Genomic DNA, 17,829 nt, shown 5'->3' with positions numbered 1-17,829 from the left:
TAAAGAGCCTTACCTTTCAGGTGTTATTTTCGTTTAGGCCTTTAAGGTGCTGTGGGATTTAGCGATCTTTCACTGGTGTACAAACCAGTCACATCCCAATTCCACAGTTATTGTAGGGGAAGATCCAGACTTCATGCAACAAAATGAAATAGCCATTTGCACCATGTGTGCACAGAGTCTGATCAGGCACTAGCAAACATACATTCTTCACAGTCCTTTGTTAGAGGAGGTCATACCCCCATACAAGAACTCCAAAAGCCAGTGGCTCCAGAGATAAGAACCGCTCTAAAGATGGGATGGAGCAGTACATATTGGTCTAGTGATAACCAAGAAAACAGCCAGACCGCCTCTAAGTCCTTGGAGGCCAAACATGGTGCAGAAACAAGTGGTTTCACACAGAAATATAAAGGAGGGCAACCCTACAGTCACTCAATGAGACTTGATCCATCTCCTACAGCTTATTGGTTCAATCTAAGTGCCAATCTAAGTTGTTTTCCCAATAAAGGTAACAAATTGCTTGCAGGATTAAGCTTTTGAAAGAGCTACAACCATCCTAAGACACTTAAATAATATTGTGAAAAAGCATTTATCTGACCCTCTATACAGTGTAATCAACTATCCTTTTACAGCAGCCCAAACTAAAGACTCTTGGCCACACTGATATGCAGACAACAGTTTCTGGACAGTTATTAGTTATGATATGAGGTCAGCTATTGGCCACTGTGCTCCCACTAATTGTAACAGAGTTGAGGAGCATGCATGCATACTCCATCTGAAGTGACTAATACCTAATACCTAATGCTTTGGGCCTTGCATCATAGCAAGGGTGTTTGCATACTTGCTCATGAAACCTGTCTGCTGTCTTTTGTCTCGGGCCCCTGAACACTGTGCAGAAGTAGTGTGTCTGTTGACCAAGGCACCAGGACCGGCACCGGCATCCACATCATGTAATGATTAGGCCCCCGGCTCCTCCACTGAGGAAGCTGCGCTGATGCTCACACTAGAGGTCCAAATCAAAGGAATTGTTTTGTTTGAAAACTCATGGGAGTACTCGGGTGAAATGTTTATGGAGCCCCATTAAAAGAATGCATCTCGCTGGCTCTCAAAGTCTACACAGGCTCGCCATTTGTCTCTGTGCTAATCAGTGAAGTATTTCCAAGCCTCATACACTCATAATACTAATGCTACACGCCCATTGCCTTGGCATGGGATGTTTTTTGTGGCCTTTTTAGGGCAGTTGTTGGAGATGAGTTGTTAGATGCCTAGAAGATACTGTTGGTCTAGTTGTGGTTGATGTTCTGATTCTGACACCCTGTGTACTTCCTTGGAAGACTTTTGTTTCCAACTGTTCCACATAATTGTCATGGTTTTGTCATGTGATTTATATTGAATTTTATAAGTGAGTTTAATAATGGATTTGGATAATGGATAATGGATTTTATTGCTGATATGTAAACCACCACAACCCAATACCCCCTAAAAGTATTCAGTTTACTTACCGAAGAATATACTATAAATGCTGTTCTATTTTCCTTGAAATGTAAACCTGAGTCGCATGAAGAGAAAGGCAGACTTTAAGTCCTTGTAATATCTCATTGAGTCAGTGAGTCCACTTAAGATTTCCGGCAATTCCCTTCCTGTGTCCTTATTTAGGTGTACATGTGTAGACTAATGTCTCTACCTCAGACTGACGGATGGCTGCCCCTTCTGGGCTCCTCTTTGTATGTCTTCCTCTGTGGTTTGGCCCAATGGAGAGCCCAATCATTTTCACTTCCCCTCCACATTGATTAGAGTGCCTGTTTGTGTTAACTAATTAGTCCGTAATGTCATGGCAATAGTGTGCATTGGTGTCGTTCCATCCTTTCCCGACTCCTTGTTTTCGTTCCCTCGTTGGTAATAGGCATGGAACCAGATGTGCCTGGTGGTGTGAACCAAACTGTATCACGGCGGTTGACGTGTTTTTGCGGCATTACCTCTAATTTAAAATAGATACTGCGGATTAGCCTTTGTAAACACAGGGATGTACACTCACGCCACAGGCTTTGATTTCAAGTATGGAATGGAAAAGTAGTTTGTCTTAATTAGATATTGACGTTACCAACGTCTTATATATCGTCATGCCTGTTGTCACAAGTGCTGAATACACTCGTGCGACCAAATGTTTGGCCATACAAGTCGTGCCCATACTTGATTATATAAAATGATGTGAAGTCCATTGTTATGTTTGTCATTTCTGACCGGCTCCTCCCATTTCACCCTTCAGTAGGCAGCCTCTCTCAAAGCTTTGCTTCTTGCGGCAGTTAACATACAGATTCCCAGAGGAATGTGTACTGGTATGTATCTGCAATATTCTCCTAAAAATAGTCTGGAGGAGAGTTGTAAACACACAAGGCCTAATTCATGAGAACACGAGAGGGGGCGGGGAGGGGGGGGAGGTGACCCTCATGGAAGAACGCCTGGTGTTCCGATCTCGTGATGTAACGTGGCTCTCCAGAGGGCCAGCTATCTACCTTGCCATCCGAAGAATGCGTTTGTTTAAAAATACCGTTACTTCAACCGGCACTTCTCATTGTTGCCTTCCTCTCCTTAGTGTCTCAGACTGTGTGCGTCCTCCTCACAGTGCATGCTTCTGAAGCCCGGCTCTCACCAGGCTGCCGGCCCATTCCAGATGATTGTATAACATGAAACAGGGTTCACAGCGCCAGGCAGCCCACCCAGCCTCTGGCTCTGAGGCCCTGGTACATTTATCACAGAGAATCAGAGCACTGTGCTGTAACAAAGTGTCTGCAGAGGTGATGTGTCATGCCCGTGTGGTCAGCAGGTCTTTGGTTCTTCTCTGTCTCTGAGTTTACATGATCTCCTTTGTTTTCTCCTCCCCACCCCACCCCCCCTTCTCTTTCTCCCCTCTGTCTCTGATTGCAGAAAGGATCATAGATGTTATTTTATCAGCAACTCAGAACTACGGGCTGGGCGCAGAGCTGGACAGGTATGAGAGCCATGTTTGACTGATTCACTCATCACCCTCTCATAGACCCACACATAGATAAGTGGCCGTGAGAGATCCTGCGAGGAGGTGGATGGGGAGGGGGGGTTATGTGGTTGGCTTTCATTTATGCCTCCTGGGAAGTTTGCATCACGCACACAGCCTTACTGCAAAGCTGATGCATTGACTGCTGTAATTAAGAAAATAATCAGACTTACTGGGCAATAGTTCAGCATTGATGAAAGCCCCTCCCACTCGGCTGCTCCCTCTAAAATAATAACAAGTAATCAATGGATACATTTACATCTTGGATGAGGTCCCTACATTTTAGTTTTAACCTCTGACGAATGGAAAAAATTCTTGCCTTGTTGGCTTTCCTAAGAGCATTTTTCTCACTACACTTAGTATGAATTGTGTTGCCCTGATTATATCAAGGCATGGAGGGTTTATAAATTTGACTCTCACTCTCAGTTGGTTTGACAGAGTACGGTTAAATACACAAAGTGGTCTCATATGGCCTTTTTCTGAATTGGAAACACCTAGAGCAGTTTTTATGTGTATTCATTGTTCTTTGGTAAATGTTCACATTTCAGAAAGACTCCTCAAGCCCCACACAACTTACCCTTTTATCTACTGGGCATTCTTTGACGTCTTCACTCCCGTCACTGAAACCTTAGAAATCAGCGTAGCTCCAATCTACCCCATTGTTCATCAACATTTCTTTTCACCCCTTCATTTGTTTGCCCCCCCAGCCATTTAGTGACCTGGTAGTCAACCCGCAACCCCAGCAGCTCGCAGTCTGTTCCTGTCAGGCCTTGTCAAGCTCTCCTGTGATTAATGTGGGAAATCCACAAGTGAACTTTTCCTCTCTGTAAACACGCATCCTCATTGCCCTGTTGGAGATCACTTTCAAACATCGCTCTGCCAGTGCACGGCAAAGAATGGAGGCCCCTGGACCAGTTGAAACTAAACAGTTTGAGAGAGGGGGCAAAAGCTACTTCACTTAGGCCTGACAACAACAACAACAACAACAACAAAATACTAGTAGCTTTGGCTCATCCATATGTGCTTGTGTTCTTTACAGCTTGAGTTGCAAAAAGTGTGTCATCATCGGAAATGGTGGGATCCTCACCAACAAGTCGTTGGGCGCGGGGATAGATGAGTACGATGTCGTTGTCAGGTCAGTAAAACAATAGTGCTGTTGTGACTTGATGGTGATTCTGTTCTCGCCCTCAAGCCATCTTATCCCTTTCAGTCTTCCCTCCACACACACACACACACACACACACACACACACACACCCCATCCTTAGTGGCAGAATATGCATGAGTGTGTGGTGAGCTTTCTCATGCCTATGGTTAATTGCTGCAGACTGAACGAGGCCCCAGTGAGCGGCTATGAGAAAGACGTTGGCTCCAAGACCACCATGCGCATCACGTATCCCGAGGGTGCCATCCAGAAACCGGAGCGCTATGAGAAGGACTCCATCTTTGTCCTCTCTGCCTTCAAGCCTAAGGACTTCAATTGGCTCCGATACATGGTCTTCAAGGAGAAGCTGGTAAGGCAAACTCTCAGTAGGGGGCAGTGGTGTGCAGGTAGACAGCGGCACTGTTTGTGAGTTTGTTTCTGAGTGTGGAATGCAGTGTTGAAAGAGGGATGGGTTTCTGTCAAAGTATTCTTTTCTTTGATGTTGCCAAATCACTTTTAATTTGAAACTCCCAATAACACACAATATTTAGGGCTGTCTAAATCATAAAATTCATGTACATTTTTTTGGGGGGGGTGGGGGGACATTAATGGTTCCAATATGCATGATGGGACAAGTGCCAGCAGGTTGGTGATAAAGCAATCAGGCATTCGTCACACTGCGGTGGAGAGAAGCAAAGCTGTCTGGAGGCTATCTTAGGCAACTGGGCTTTTGAATGCGAACATCTTGTTTACACTCGGCTGAGGCTGGCATAGTCCTGCTCCCGAAACATGCCTTACCCAGCAATGTTTGCTGACATTCCACCGCCTCAGTAAAACACATCCATTCAGTGGATTGTCAGGGAGGCTTCATGGCTGCTGCTCTCAAAGGAGAAGGGAGACCTGGTCGGATGGCTCCCACGAGGCAGCTGCCTTTGTCTGACAGCTAGTGTACCGTTTCTCCCTAGGTGAGTGACAGCTACTTAATGATGTGCTTAATTGGCAGGTCTGTGACGGTGAATAGACTCCTTATCTCCTCGAAGCGTAAAGAATGGCCGTTCGGTGAATCGGCTCCTTCTCTATTTCAGTGCGGGTTAAGTAATGAAAGCAGCCACTCAGTGATTCCCATCTGGCCCCAGTTTCTTTATCCTTATACTCTCCATGCCATGGCAAATGTAGCCACCAGTGACTACTCCAAGGACATTCCCGTGTTATCAGGGATGCAATATTGTAACTTTGCAGACACTTGTTTGTTCATTTGACTGGGAGGAGCCACTTGCTACTTTTACATTTGCTGAGTTTCATTAGCCCAACGTTTGACCAGCGTTCAGGATGGAACAGGGTTATCGAAGAAGCACTTCCTCCCTGTCTTCCCGTCTCCTTTGAGGCTGTACTGTGGACAGTCATCCTGTTCCATAGTTGGCTCCTTTTACACTGTAAGAACAAGCGAGAAATAAACTGCCCTGTTTTAAAGCATATGAATGTACATCTCAGTCTATGGTAATAACTACAGCTCACACGCCCTCTAGACCCCGCTGCATCCGAAGCAGGCAGATGGTTGTTTATTTTTCTTTGTTTGTCTTTGCCATCCTCGTAAAAAAAATGACAATCCCAGGCGTCCACATTTCTGTGTAGATGCCCAGTGTTACGCCTGTGGCAAAGACTAGGACCACATACCACCTCCATTAGTCCATTAGAATTCCCACAGCCTTGGAAGGGCCATTAGTGGTGGGTGAGGGAGGGAGAGTGGTGCATCCTCCTTCCCCACTAAAACCCACTGTTTGCTCCCTGCGGGATTTGGGAACAGCGTCCGTAAAACAGTGTTTTGGTTAGAGATGGACCTCCTGCCCGTCTTCGCTGAGGGGACTAGATGGGTTAGTGCAGTGAGTTTATGAGTCATGAATAAGTGAGGGAGAGCAACCCTGCTAGATCCCACTACAGCACTGGAAGATGGTGTACGAGGGCAATATGCTACGCCATGCTATGCTGACATTGAAAATATTTGCAAAAGACTGTATTGAATTAATCATTAAATCTGAAAATGTGCACACTTTTTGGAACTAGCGTGATTGTTCCCCTAAAAGTTACCATGCTGTACCATTACGCTGTTAATGCTGACATCTGAAGCTCACCTCTTCACATAGTCAGTCCATATGATGTAGCCTATTTTGTTAGGCATGTAAGGCAGATGACTTACGGGCCAATATATTCCTAATCTATTTATAGAGCTTATAGAGAAACAAATAAAACCTGATGCCCACAATCATATTTCTCACACAACCAAATATTCCCTTACTCCAACCCAACTGAAGTCAAAATGTATGTAGTCAAACCTGCTTCCTCCAATCAAACTTGTACAGTTTACAGAAGCCACACATGAAGTCTCATTCTTCAAACCGCAGACTCTTTGCTCTGCTCACACATTAATCCCCTTTGATTTCTTGGAGGAGTTTCCTAGATCTTCTCGAGTTTCCTTTCAAAGCAAGAATGTCATTTTGTGGGGCACAAGAAAACAAAGCAGCAAGAAGTTCGACTACCATACTAGGTAGCAGAATGCTCTTCGCACACCTCTAACATTGGTGTTTGAGTAGTTCATATTCAATTGTTTGCTATCTTTTCACACGCATTCCTGAAAAGAATTATTTTCCCAGTTGGCCTTTGCCTCTTTAATACCATCGCATCGTGACTCGGTGCACGTCAGCCGGAGTAGAACACAGGCCCAAATTCGCCTGGTTTCAGCAAGACCTTTTTTCCCTCTCCCCCCACAAACAAGAAGAAGAGGAGGGGGGGGGAAAAAAGAGAACAGTTCTTCAAACAAACTTGGCACAGCAAAGCAAGCATAAACAGGTGGCCATAAACACGCGCATGGCGTGGAAGATTGTTGTGTTCTTTCCATTGTTTGTTTAACGGGATGTACATCCCACGCTTTGAGCCGGTCGCCGTGAAGCCCAGAGTGGAGTGGAGTGGAGGGGAGGGGGGGAGGGAGGTTGGGCCACGACACGGTACGGATCTGTGGAGGACGGAATCTGATGCGCTTGGGTGACCGCTGGCTGCATGAAAGGGCTATGGGGTTACACTGCAGACACTCACCGTGTAAGGGAAACCTGGGATCACCTGGCCTGTCAGCTGGATCAGCAGGCCAAGGGTGGTCCGGCCCTCTGGCTCACTTTTCAAACCGCCATAGCTGCGCAGGTACAAAGACTGTGGAGGCAGTGGACCGCGGGAGTCACGCTCCTATTCCACCGTTCCGCTTTTTTCTGTCGGGACTTTGAACTATTGTCAAGCTGTTGTGCCCCATTTTATTGATGCGCATCTTGTAAGCTATATTTATCACACACTTGACAGTTGATCACACTGAAGGAATACTGTGCTCTTAGGGTCCAAGGGTACAATAGACCTACCATGACTCCCCCCCTAATCTACCACAGAGCTCATGGTCTCCCTCGTCACTGTAAACTTTGCCCATGTGGCTTCTTTGGAGTCCGCTGGGGTCAGGAAACAGTATGAGTAGATGCTGTGTGGGATACGGTCCAGTCTCATGATGATGGTGTGATGAGTACTGGACGTATGCATACCCTCATCCTACAGACAAACCCCACCCAGTCTGCCCCTCTCTGATGACACAGAGCCCGAAGCTCAGAGGAGGGATGGAAAAAGGAGGACAGAGAAAAAGAGAGGAGGAGGAGGAAGGAGAGTGAGACAGAGGGCACGAAAGCCAGAGGTCGCCCTTCATGACACACCACAAAACTGTGACGATTGTCAGCGGGTATGAATGAGCGAGTGTGTCAGCTCGCTGGAGACTGATGGTGCAAAGATAATGGCTCCGCCACGGCTTTCACCTCCAGGGGCCAGAGATTGAGTGATAGCATTGTCATGGGCCCGGCGCAAATTACTCTCATGTCCCACTCCAAGGAAGGAAAGGCCTGCACATAGGGAACGATGCTGTTCTGTGTTTCCCCTAAAAAGGCCAGCCCCTGCCATTACAAAAAAATGTGTCAGATGTTAAGAATCCTTTTCAACTTGGTTAAACTACTGGGTAATCCCAAAAAAAATGGATGATGTCTTCTCTTTGAGCAAGGCTTGTGGCCTTCTTTGAGTTGACTATCTGCAGGGGCCTGTGGGTTTCCTGTCAGCACTGCTAGCCTTACAGGGCTGCGGTGTAGAGTGACCCACTGAGCTTAGGGAGCACAACAACATCCGCCGCCTATTACTCTCCGCCACAGTGAGCCATTACAGAATGGCAAAGGCCTTAGCCCGTACTTAAGCATGGCGTTTGTGTGTGTGTGTGTGCGCGCGGAACAGTTTACTATGTTGTGCCTGTAGTCATTCAGCGGGGCTTAGTTACTACCAGTAACTACTCTTACAGAGCCGACAGGAATGCGCCGCCGGCCACTCCTCATTACTTTAATGGCCCCAGGTATATTGATACAGGGTCTTCCTTTTCTGCGTGGCTTTGTTTGCTCTTCTTGTTTTTCAGCGGCTTTTAAAAAAAATAATCCCCCTGGCCTCTCCTCCCTTTGCCTCGTCTGCGGGGGTATTGCTTTCAGTGCACTACAACCAGCACGCGTCACTTTTTCCATGCGTCGTGACGCGCCAGATTATGCGTCTTGCTGCATTTTAAGGCTGTTGTACCGTGGGTTCAGGTTATTTCCACAAGGACCTGCACCCCTCTCCTCCCTTCCCCCTCCTCCCTTCCCCATGCAGTAATTTGCGTACGGGGTTAGCTGATCTAATTATGTTATTGTTAATGGTGCCCATCAGGAGGGTGGGATGGTGGCCACATGTCAAAGCCTGGCAGCACTTATGGGTTTCATTTCAGCACGTGGTTTTGATAGCAGTTATTTACTCGCGTTTTGTCACCCGGTCATTACCAGAAAACCACAAGCTAAGCACGTTGTGTGAAAATTGCTTGTTTACCGGGAGTTCCGCTACCTCTCCTTAATTTGCGATCCTCTTACTTGAGAGAAAGGGAAATGAGACGAGCTCGGAGGCCAGAGAAGGCAGTCGCTTTTTGTTTGTTTCGTGGTTCAGGGCTTGGCGTGCCTGTCTTCGAGAGTGCGCTGGCACATTTACGGAAGGAACCAGAGTCAAGATACATTTTCACTGGTGTCTGCCGTGTCTCCTCAGAGCCTTTCATCTACCTCCAGAATGCCCCTCAATCAAGCTCAAAGGCTTCACGGCCCAAGGAGAAGACGGACCCGTCGTAATTTATCAACCCAACTGCCGACTCCCGTGTCAGATGAGTAGATTAAACACATACACTAGAGGCAGTTAGATATGTAAAGTTCTAGGATGATTCATATTCCTGAAGAGGAATTACCGGGCCACTTAGAGTTTATTTGGCAATCTCAGACGGTTGTCCCATCGCAATTGCAATCATCTGAAGTATTTCTATGTGTAAACCTCCCTCTTTAAGGGTTATTTAGAGAAGGGCCTTTCATGGCTACTGCACTTCAAATGTCATAAGTCAAGAATCTGTGCGGTCAATGATTTAGATGTTTTCAAGCACATCCCTTTCCCTTTACCACGCTAGTCTCAGCGCTAGCATGTTCAGAAGATAAATGGTGTTTGTGGACCATTTTCACTTCTCGGCACAAGGTCTTTGAGGAACGCGCTCTGTTTGTATCTCAGGTATGTTCGCCGTCTATAAAAGCTGTGGAATCCGCTGGCCGCTGGCATCTCGCTCCCACTTCTACCCCCGGTGTTTTTATAAAGTGGGAGCCTGTAAAAGCTGCCCACACGAGCTGTAAAACTACCTTAGCTGCCTGAGAGGGGGCTCCACGGCCACCCCAGCCTGGCCCAGTGCAGCTGCGTGCTGGGAGACAGATGAGTCTGAATTAGTGGCACGCGTCCTGGCAGTACACCACCAGCACCATGCCACACACACACACACACACACACACACACACACACACACACACACACCCTCTTGTGAAGCTGCGCTCTACTTGTTAAGCATTATACCAAATTCCCGCAAGTTGTTATCCCATTTGCTGCAGAGTTGTTATGATTTAACACCTGATTATTTTGAATGGCCTGCCAAGAAATCTGTGCTCTGTGTGTGTGTCTGTGTGTGTGTGTGTCTGTGTCTCTGTGTCTGTGTCTGTGTTTGTCTGTGTGTGTGTGTGTTTGTGTGTGTCTGTGTGTGTGTGTGTGTGTGTGTGTGTGTGTGTGTGTGTGTGTGTGTGTGTGTGTGTGTGTGTGTGTGTGTGTGTGAATGTAGCAGGGCTGTGCATGTAGGCTGTGCAGGGCCTCAGTGCAGTACAGTACACCGGTCTGTCAGGGGAGGCTCAGGATCAGCACAATGGCTTCCCTCCACGATTAAAGGTTGTGTTGATGTTCAGGCTCGCCCTTGGCACCGGGCCAGGCGAGATCAAAGCGTTCAGCTTGCCTCTTTTATTTGGGATATCACAAAAGCAACACTTTGAGTTATTTGTACAGGTGACTGGTGCATTGTGGCTGCACGGTGACTGCTCCGTGTCACCATCTCCCGCCTGTCTCGTGGAGAATGGGCCGCTCGTAGCCTGTGCTGAGTGATGTGCGCAATGTTCCTGATTCCTGGGGGGGTTTGCAACGCCTCCACAGACCGGCTGGAGTGTTTTCCAGAGGGATTTTTGCTCTCCGTATGTAGTGGTCGTGGTTCTCAAAGTGTCTGTCTTGTTTGTTTCCTTCTCTGTCTCTCTCCCTTGCTCTCTCTATCTCTTTCTCACTCACTCTCTTTCTATCTATCCTTCTCTAATTCTCTCTCAGAGAGGTGTTGATGGCTACTGGAAGTCCATAGCCCGTTCGGTGCCTCGAGAACCCAGTGAGATGCGCATCCTCAACCCCTACTTCACCCAGGAGGCAGCCTTCCAGTTCATCGGCCTCCCATACAACAATGGCGTCATGGGACGAGGGGTGAGCGCACTGAGAGATGTCACCCACCACCACACACACACACACACGCACACACACACACACACACACACCAACCCACCCCACCCCACCCAACTCCCCCATCAGCCAGACCTCCGTATCACTGAAGGGTTTAAGCATCATTTAGGGTTTACAATGCTGGTTTTGAGATTAACATTAGGGATAGTCCTTATTCAGGTTGCTCACGCCTCCTGAACCTCTCTTGAGTGTGGCTGAAGCCAAAAGCGGCAGATTAGTGTTTGGAATGTTGACCCATAACAGAGGGTCTGATTTTGACTCGAGCGCTCAATGTCACAGTCCCCATAGCCGGGGAGGAGTGAACTTCCTTATCCTCCTTTTGGCTTCACACAGCGACTCAAGTCACATTAGGGGCCAAGAGCTCTTTTCTGCATCAGTGGTGCCCTTCGCTTGCTCTTATTGTGATTGGGGTCGCCATGGAGATGGGCTTTTGGCGGGTGGACCGGGGGCTTAAGGTGTGATGTGCTTCCTGTTATCGGTGGCCGCACAGAGCGCCCGCTGAAGGGATTAGCAGAGCCGCCGCCGCCGCCGCGAGCCTGGCCCAGATAAAGCCTTTCAGCGCAACCTCTGTGCCCTGTACAGCTCCAATCGTGTGTGTGTGTGTGTGTGTGTGTGTGTGTGTGTGTGTGTGTGTGTGTGTGTGTGTGTGTGTGTGTGTGTGTGTGTGTGTGTGTGTGTGTGTGTGTGTGTGTGTGTGTGTGTGTGTGTGTGTGTGTGTGTGTGTGTGTGTGTGTGTGTGTGTGTGTGTGTGTGTGTGTGTGTGTGTGTGTGTGTGTGTGTGTGTGTGCACGCACGCCTGTACTAGAACATCGGTTCTGAAGATAAAGCTCATCCCCTCACAGCCCGCTGATAAGTCCGTCACTCAGGGTACTCGGCTATCTCAACCCGGGGATGCTCTCTCCCGTCAGCCCTCATTTGTAACTACTTGCTTAGCAGAGGTTTATCAGCGAGCCTGCTGGACTGGGTGCAGGCGGAGCACACGCCAGGGGGAATAATCCTCCTCTCTGAGGGCCTCAGCAGGACTGACTTCATTCAAGATTAGGCAGACCTCTGCTCTCACTTATGACCTTTACACTTCCCTCGTCTATCCAATTTTCTCCCCCTTTGGATTACATGAGATGAGATCTGACCATGAAAGACTGTCTCACAGTGGATGTCTTGTCTTTTTTTTCTCTCTCTCTCTCTCTCTCTCTGTCTCTCTCTTTCCCTTTGCAGAACATTCCTACCCTGGGGAGTGTTGCCATAACGATGGCCCTCCATAATTGCGATGAGGTAGCCGTGGCTGGATTCTGCTACGACATGAGCAACCCCCAAGCGCCTCTCCACTACTACGCGAAAGACAAGATGTCAACCATCAAAGAGGTACTCCACTCCGCTCCCCCTCCTCGACCTCTCCCCTCACCCTCTCTTCCACACTTGCTTCCCCTACGCAAGCACCCACCGTCGTGGCCCTCGTGAACGGAAAGAAAAGCGTCAAGTTTAAGTCAGCGCGCCTCTCTCCTCGTGGCAGGCTCGGGATGACGTTTACCCAAAGCGTCACCGTGATCTGTTCAAGATGGCCCAGTTGTGCGCACCCCTCGCCTCCAGTAGTCTGAAGGCATCTGTGGGACACGGTGCCCTACTGGAGGTCTCAGAAGGGCTTTTTTATTGACTTGACGGCACTGTTGGCCTCAGAGCCAAGTGCCTGTGCTCTGAGACAAAGGGACAGCCGTGTCCTTATAAAGGATGATGACGGGCACACTGAGGTATTGTTAGTGCCGCCCCATTCCAACAGCCTTTGAGCATTTGTTTAAAATGATCTTTAGATCAGCCTGATGAATGGTGCTGTGCTTGCTTTGCAGTGCTTTGTGACCAGCAAACCCGTTTTACTTGTCTCTTTTTTTAAACAACAAACATAAAAAAATAATGCAGATATGAATGGAGCGTGTTTTCTAAGATACGTCTTATTCAAGCGGTTTAACATCAGGAGCTGCACTAGCCCTAGTACGGGTTCTGTGTCGTATAAGTCCAGTTCAGGGTCTTTGCAACAGGTAGGAACAGGTATGTGTCCTCACTGTAGGGGGCCCAGTGTGCGTGCACAGCAGCGCTGAAACGCCCAGGTTGGCCTGAGAGCGACAGGGAATCCCAGTGCCTCACTGATGAATCACCGGCTGAATCACATGACCGCAGCCACCATCTTGTGGCGGTGCCCTTACAGGAACTGCCTTGCCGCCCACTCACGCTCCAGACCGTTGGAACATCAGCCGTTGTGTTAGCATTCCGCGCTAAGTGTGTGTGTGTGTCTGTCTGTCTGTCTGTCCGTGTGTGTTCAGTGCCTCCGCCTCTCCCCCCCCCCCCTCCGTCGCGTCCTGCTGTTTAGCTTCAAGAGTTTACCCCGGCGGGGAGGAAGTTTATGTTGACCTTTTTCCCTGGGTAAGCACTCCATCTCTTTCTCTCTCTCTCTCTCTGCTCTTTTATGGCGACGCTTTACTTTCCCCTCCACGGGAGCGGGAAGGCTCGCCCCGGTAACAGGGGGCTCAAGAGCCCCGGGGAGCTGCTGAGGAGCCGCTGTGGTGTCGCTCATGGAGATATGAAGTGTGTGTGTGTGTGTGTGTGTATAAAGAGAGTGCGTGGCCACCTGATCCCTGGCTTAAATACACAGGTCGTAAATCACTCTCAGCCAAGGGACAGCCGGGTGGAGAGCGCACTTCCTTAGTCCCGTCATGTGATCCTGCGCTGCCCCCAGTGTCATTGCACCCCCCTGCCTGGCCTCGCCCCTGCCTCGCCTCGCCCCTGTGCCTCTGTGTGTGTCTCACTCCCCCTCGTCTCACCCTCTGACTCTCTCCTTCTCACTGCCTATCTCTTTCTCTCCATTCTTACACCCACACCTCGCTTCACCCTCTCTCTCTCTCTCTCTCTCTCTCTCCCTCTCTCTCTCTCTCCTTACACACCCAGCCCTGATCTTGTGTCTCCGTTCACTGTGACACCGGCCCACCTCTCAGCTACAGCCTCCCCTCCTGAATTATTCAAGGACACTTTATTGTTCTGCGCGTAACCCAGGGGCAGGGATGGAGTTCCAGGCGCTCGATCTGTGATCCTGCAGACCCGCACATGAGCAAGGCCTGTGTGGACCTGCTACGCACCCCCCCTCCTCTGCAACCCAAGCGCATGGGGGGGCCTCCCAGCTCATCGGAAGCACTTGACTGATGGCTAGTTCCACTGTTTATGTGCCAAAACAGGAATGAAACGGTCATTCATATCATGTGTCCTGTGTCCTGGAGACACTCAGTCTATTGAGTGCCGCCCTAGTTTGCTTTAAGATATGAACTCAAAGATAAAGCCTCTTCATGTGCTTAAGAACAAAAAATGAGCTCTTCAAGAAAAGCACTCATTAAATATTACGTAGTGACTTTAAACTACTTCAACATGTTCACCACATTTAAGGACCATCCTCCCATAAACAAGCGAAGTATGTAGTCTTGTACTTTGGTAGGATGTATGGAGCAGATGGAGGATGAAGAGGTGAAACTGCGAGCGCTTCAGGTGCTAGCGTTGAGGAGCGTGGAGGTTTTCGGAGCAGAGGGCTGAAATGGGAGAGAGCAGATAATCCCAGCCTGGAGCAGGGGCACTGGCTTTGGGCTTGATGAGCTGAGCAACACGCATCCCTAGAGGGGCTGCGGGGGAACGTGACAGCGGAGGTGCTGGCAAGCATGTGGAATATTGTTGGCCAGGGGCCCATCGGGTGCCGTCAGGTGCCAATCAAAGCGTCTGTCCCTGCAGGCACACCGCTTAAATGCTAAAGTCCACCAGCACTTGACACACACACATACACACACATACCCATACTGAAACATACACTTAGACAAGGACACACTCATGCAGGCGCACTTTTACATTTTCAGGGCTAATAATGGTCATTTTAAAATCCGCAGGCAATAAAACCTTTGTTAACAGTGGTTTGGAAAGTTTGGGTAGTAAAGTTAGAGTAAACTTCTTTTGTCGACGGCAACAGCTGAATTGCTGCTGAGTCATACAAACAGACTTCTCTCTCTCTCTCTCCTCTCTCTCTCTCGCTCCTCTCTCTCTCTCTCTTGCTCTCTCTTTTCACTTTGCCCTTCACTTCAATCACTTTCAAAGAGTCACCACACCTGATGATTCACCTGCTTCCATAAGCACGCATACCCGACATGCTTGCAACTATTGTCAAGATGACGGCTATTTTTCCAACTCTCTCTCTCTGTTTTTTGTGGTATTACTATTATTATGATGATTTTCTCTTTAAACTCTTCCAGACTAGTAGCTTTGTGTTTTCCCTCCGGCTTTTGTCATTCCAAGTGGTTTCACCCACAGTGGAAAATGCTCCGCAGTGTCATGAAATGCGATTGGTGCTTTCATGAGCCAAATGAAAGCCCAGATCAGTATGTTAAGAGCACTCCCCTATTGTGCAACACAATGGACTCTTGACTTGAAATGCTTATTTACTCAGAGACGATCCACAGAAGCAGCTTTTGTGTCCGTCACTCCGCAGAGGGCTTAGGGAAGGTGTGTAGTGAAAAGCTGGATGTGATTGTGTGAGAGCTCTTTGAGATGCCATAATAGGTCTGCTGTCCTCCCAGGAGGCTGTGTAGCTACTAAACACATGTATGTGTGTGTGTGTGTGTGTGTGTGTGTGTGTGTGTGTGTGTGTGTGTGTGTGTGTGTGTGTGTAAATTCCTCTCTTGAGCTGTGTTGTTGTTCAGGGTTTTCTCCAGGTTTCCATGTTTCCACTGATGGATTGGGCTCTGTTTTAGAGTGTGGGCCACTGGTTGGTCTTCCTGCGTTATGTTCCTGTCTAACATTGAATCTCCATCACCCACACACACTTCTTCTTTTCTCTCTCACACAACCTTCTCAGACAGACACATTCTTCTTCTTTCTCTGGCTAAAACACACATGGGTCATATGAAGACTCTCCCCCGTGTCTGATTTCGTCTCGTTTGTTTCCCTCCCACAGTCATGGACACACAACATAGACCAGGAGAAGAAGTTCCTGCATAAGCTGGTGAAGGCGGGGGTCATACAGGACTTGACCAATGGTATCTGAGACAACCCCCCCCCCATCCTGCCACCAGCACCACCACCACCTGACCCCGGCCCAGCCCAACCCCTCCTTTTGTTGACCTGAGGAACGAGGAGCCCCAGAGGGGACAGCAGAGCTCAGTCCCCCCCCTCCCTACCCCACCCCCTCAGCCTCGCTGTCCCTCACACAGGCTTCTCTCACAGTACATTTAACCCCCACCAGCCCTGGACTTCACCTGCTCCGCTGCTCTGTGGCAGTCCTATCTGTGTTTGGGTGGGTGGTGTTTGGGTGTGGGGGTGGTTTGGTGAGCAGCTAGGAACCAAAGGTCCACTGCCGCACAGCCAGTAGAGACGGTGATAAGAGGCCGGTCTGTGCCAAACATACCTCCGGAGGAAGTGCTTCTCCTCCCATGTGCTTGAATGTATTCACAACATAAACATCAAAGAGATACTGGAGGTGTTTTTTTTTTTCCTATGTATTTTTTATATTTTTTTCCCTTTGGGTTTTTTTTTTGTTGTTGTTTTTCTTAATTTTAAGTGTTACAGTATCCTCCGGCTCAGTGCTGCCGCAGAGGAAAGGACCGTCACCGTCCTGAAAACACACACACACACACACACCCACAATCATGGAGAACCACACGGACACACAGACTCATATACACACACGCCTTGTAGGAGGACAGAACAGGTGCAGTCTTTCATGAACCATGCACCCTTGCCCTCCTCCTTTAAAAGTGTTTAAAATGTTATTTGCATTGAGAAGCTGCTTTGTTCTCTGCTTCCTTTCATTTCTACCTTTTTCTTTTCTTTTCCAAAGAGCAGTATTGGAATCATATTTAATTTTACGATTAAGTGCTGAGGGTATGGTTTTTTTGTGAGTGTGTGTGCGTGCGTGCGTGCGTGTGTGTATGTTTCAGCCGTTGCCTGTGCTTCTTGTTATGCACATGTATAATGTTCCATATCATTTCTGCTGAGAAACTTTGCTCTGATATTAAATGAGCATGTTTGATTGTGATTTTCCACTGTACCCCTCGCTCTGTTGATTGGGTAGATTTACTGTATACAATGCTCATCATGATTTGTTTCTTTTTAAATGTTTATTATAGAGTGGGAAACCTATTCCCTACAATTAACCTGAGAAATGCAAAAACAAGTACACATGCCACGAATTCTGAAATTATCACTTGTTCTGCTGTCAGTTTTAAAATTGATTTGCATTGCAATATGTCGCAGTATTTGAGCAAGGGGACAAAGCTTATTAAAAAGACTCAGTATTTGATAATGCTTGCCTTTCTTTTTGTCCTTCTTCAAGAGCCTCCCACTACCTTACACATATTCTGACATTGATATTTATATATATTTGTGGAATATCAAAGAATAAAATGATAATGTGCTAGTGATATTTATTTCAGGTGTGACATGTGGTTTAAATCTAGCTCTTACTAGAGGTGTCTTCACACTTTCAAACTCATGGCTTATACTTCATTTCTATGAATGCAACATGTGGCGATCATATTCAGGTATTTTGGTGAATGTTTAAAACGATATACCATGTGTACACCAATTTCCATTCGAACTATCCTTGCATCAAAATGGCTTAAACTTCATGACTCAATGCTACTAAACCCCAGTTAGTCTTCAGTGTAGGTAGACTTGTGGAGTTAATGGTGCTGAGCCCTATTTGCTTTTGA

General features: G+C 47.9%; 1 protein-coding gene across 3 annotated transcripts in view; it reads left to right on the top strand.

The window, feature by feature from the left end:
• st3gal3a (ST3 beta-galactoside alpha-2,3-sialyltransferase 3a) overlaps nucleotides 1-17,398 on the top strand; it is a 37,784-nt gene extending 20,386 nt beyond the window's left edge. For all 3 annotated transcript variants that reach the window (XM_080832284.1, XM_080832282.1, XM_080832283.1), the window contains 6 exons: nucleotides 2,923-2,986; nucleotides 4,068-4,163; nucleotides 4,355-4,541; nucleotides 10,919-11,065; nucleotides 12,317-12,463; nucleotides 16,074-17,398. In XM_080832284.1, the coding sequence (XP_080688410.1) occupies nucleotides 2,923-2,986; nucleotides 4,068-4,163; nucleotides 4,355-4,541; nucleotides 10,919-11,065; nucleotides 12,317-12,463; nucleotides 16,074-16,163 (731 nt within the window). In that variant the 3' untranslated portion in view covers nucleotides 16,164-17,398. The remainder of the gene's footprint in view (nucleotides 1-2,922; nucleotides 2,987-4,067; nucleotides 4,164-4,354; nucleotides 4,542-10,918; nucleotides 11,066-12,316; nucleotides 12,464-16,073) is intronic.
• The last annotated feature ends 431 nt before the right edge of the window (nucleotides 17,399-17,829 follow it).

Source organism: Sprattus sprattus (assembly GCF_963457725.1).
Source record: "Sprattus sprattus genome assembly, chromosome: 2".
Taxonomy (NCBI): Eukaryota; Metazoa; Chordata; class Actinopteri; order Clupeiformes; family Clupeidae; genus Sprattus; species Sprattus sprattus.
The sequence above is the reverse complement of the archived record's forward strand: the minus strand, read 5'-3'. Positions and strand labels throughout refer to the sequence as shown.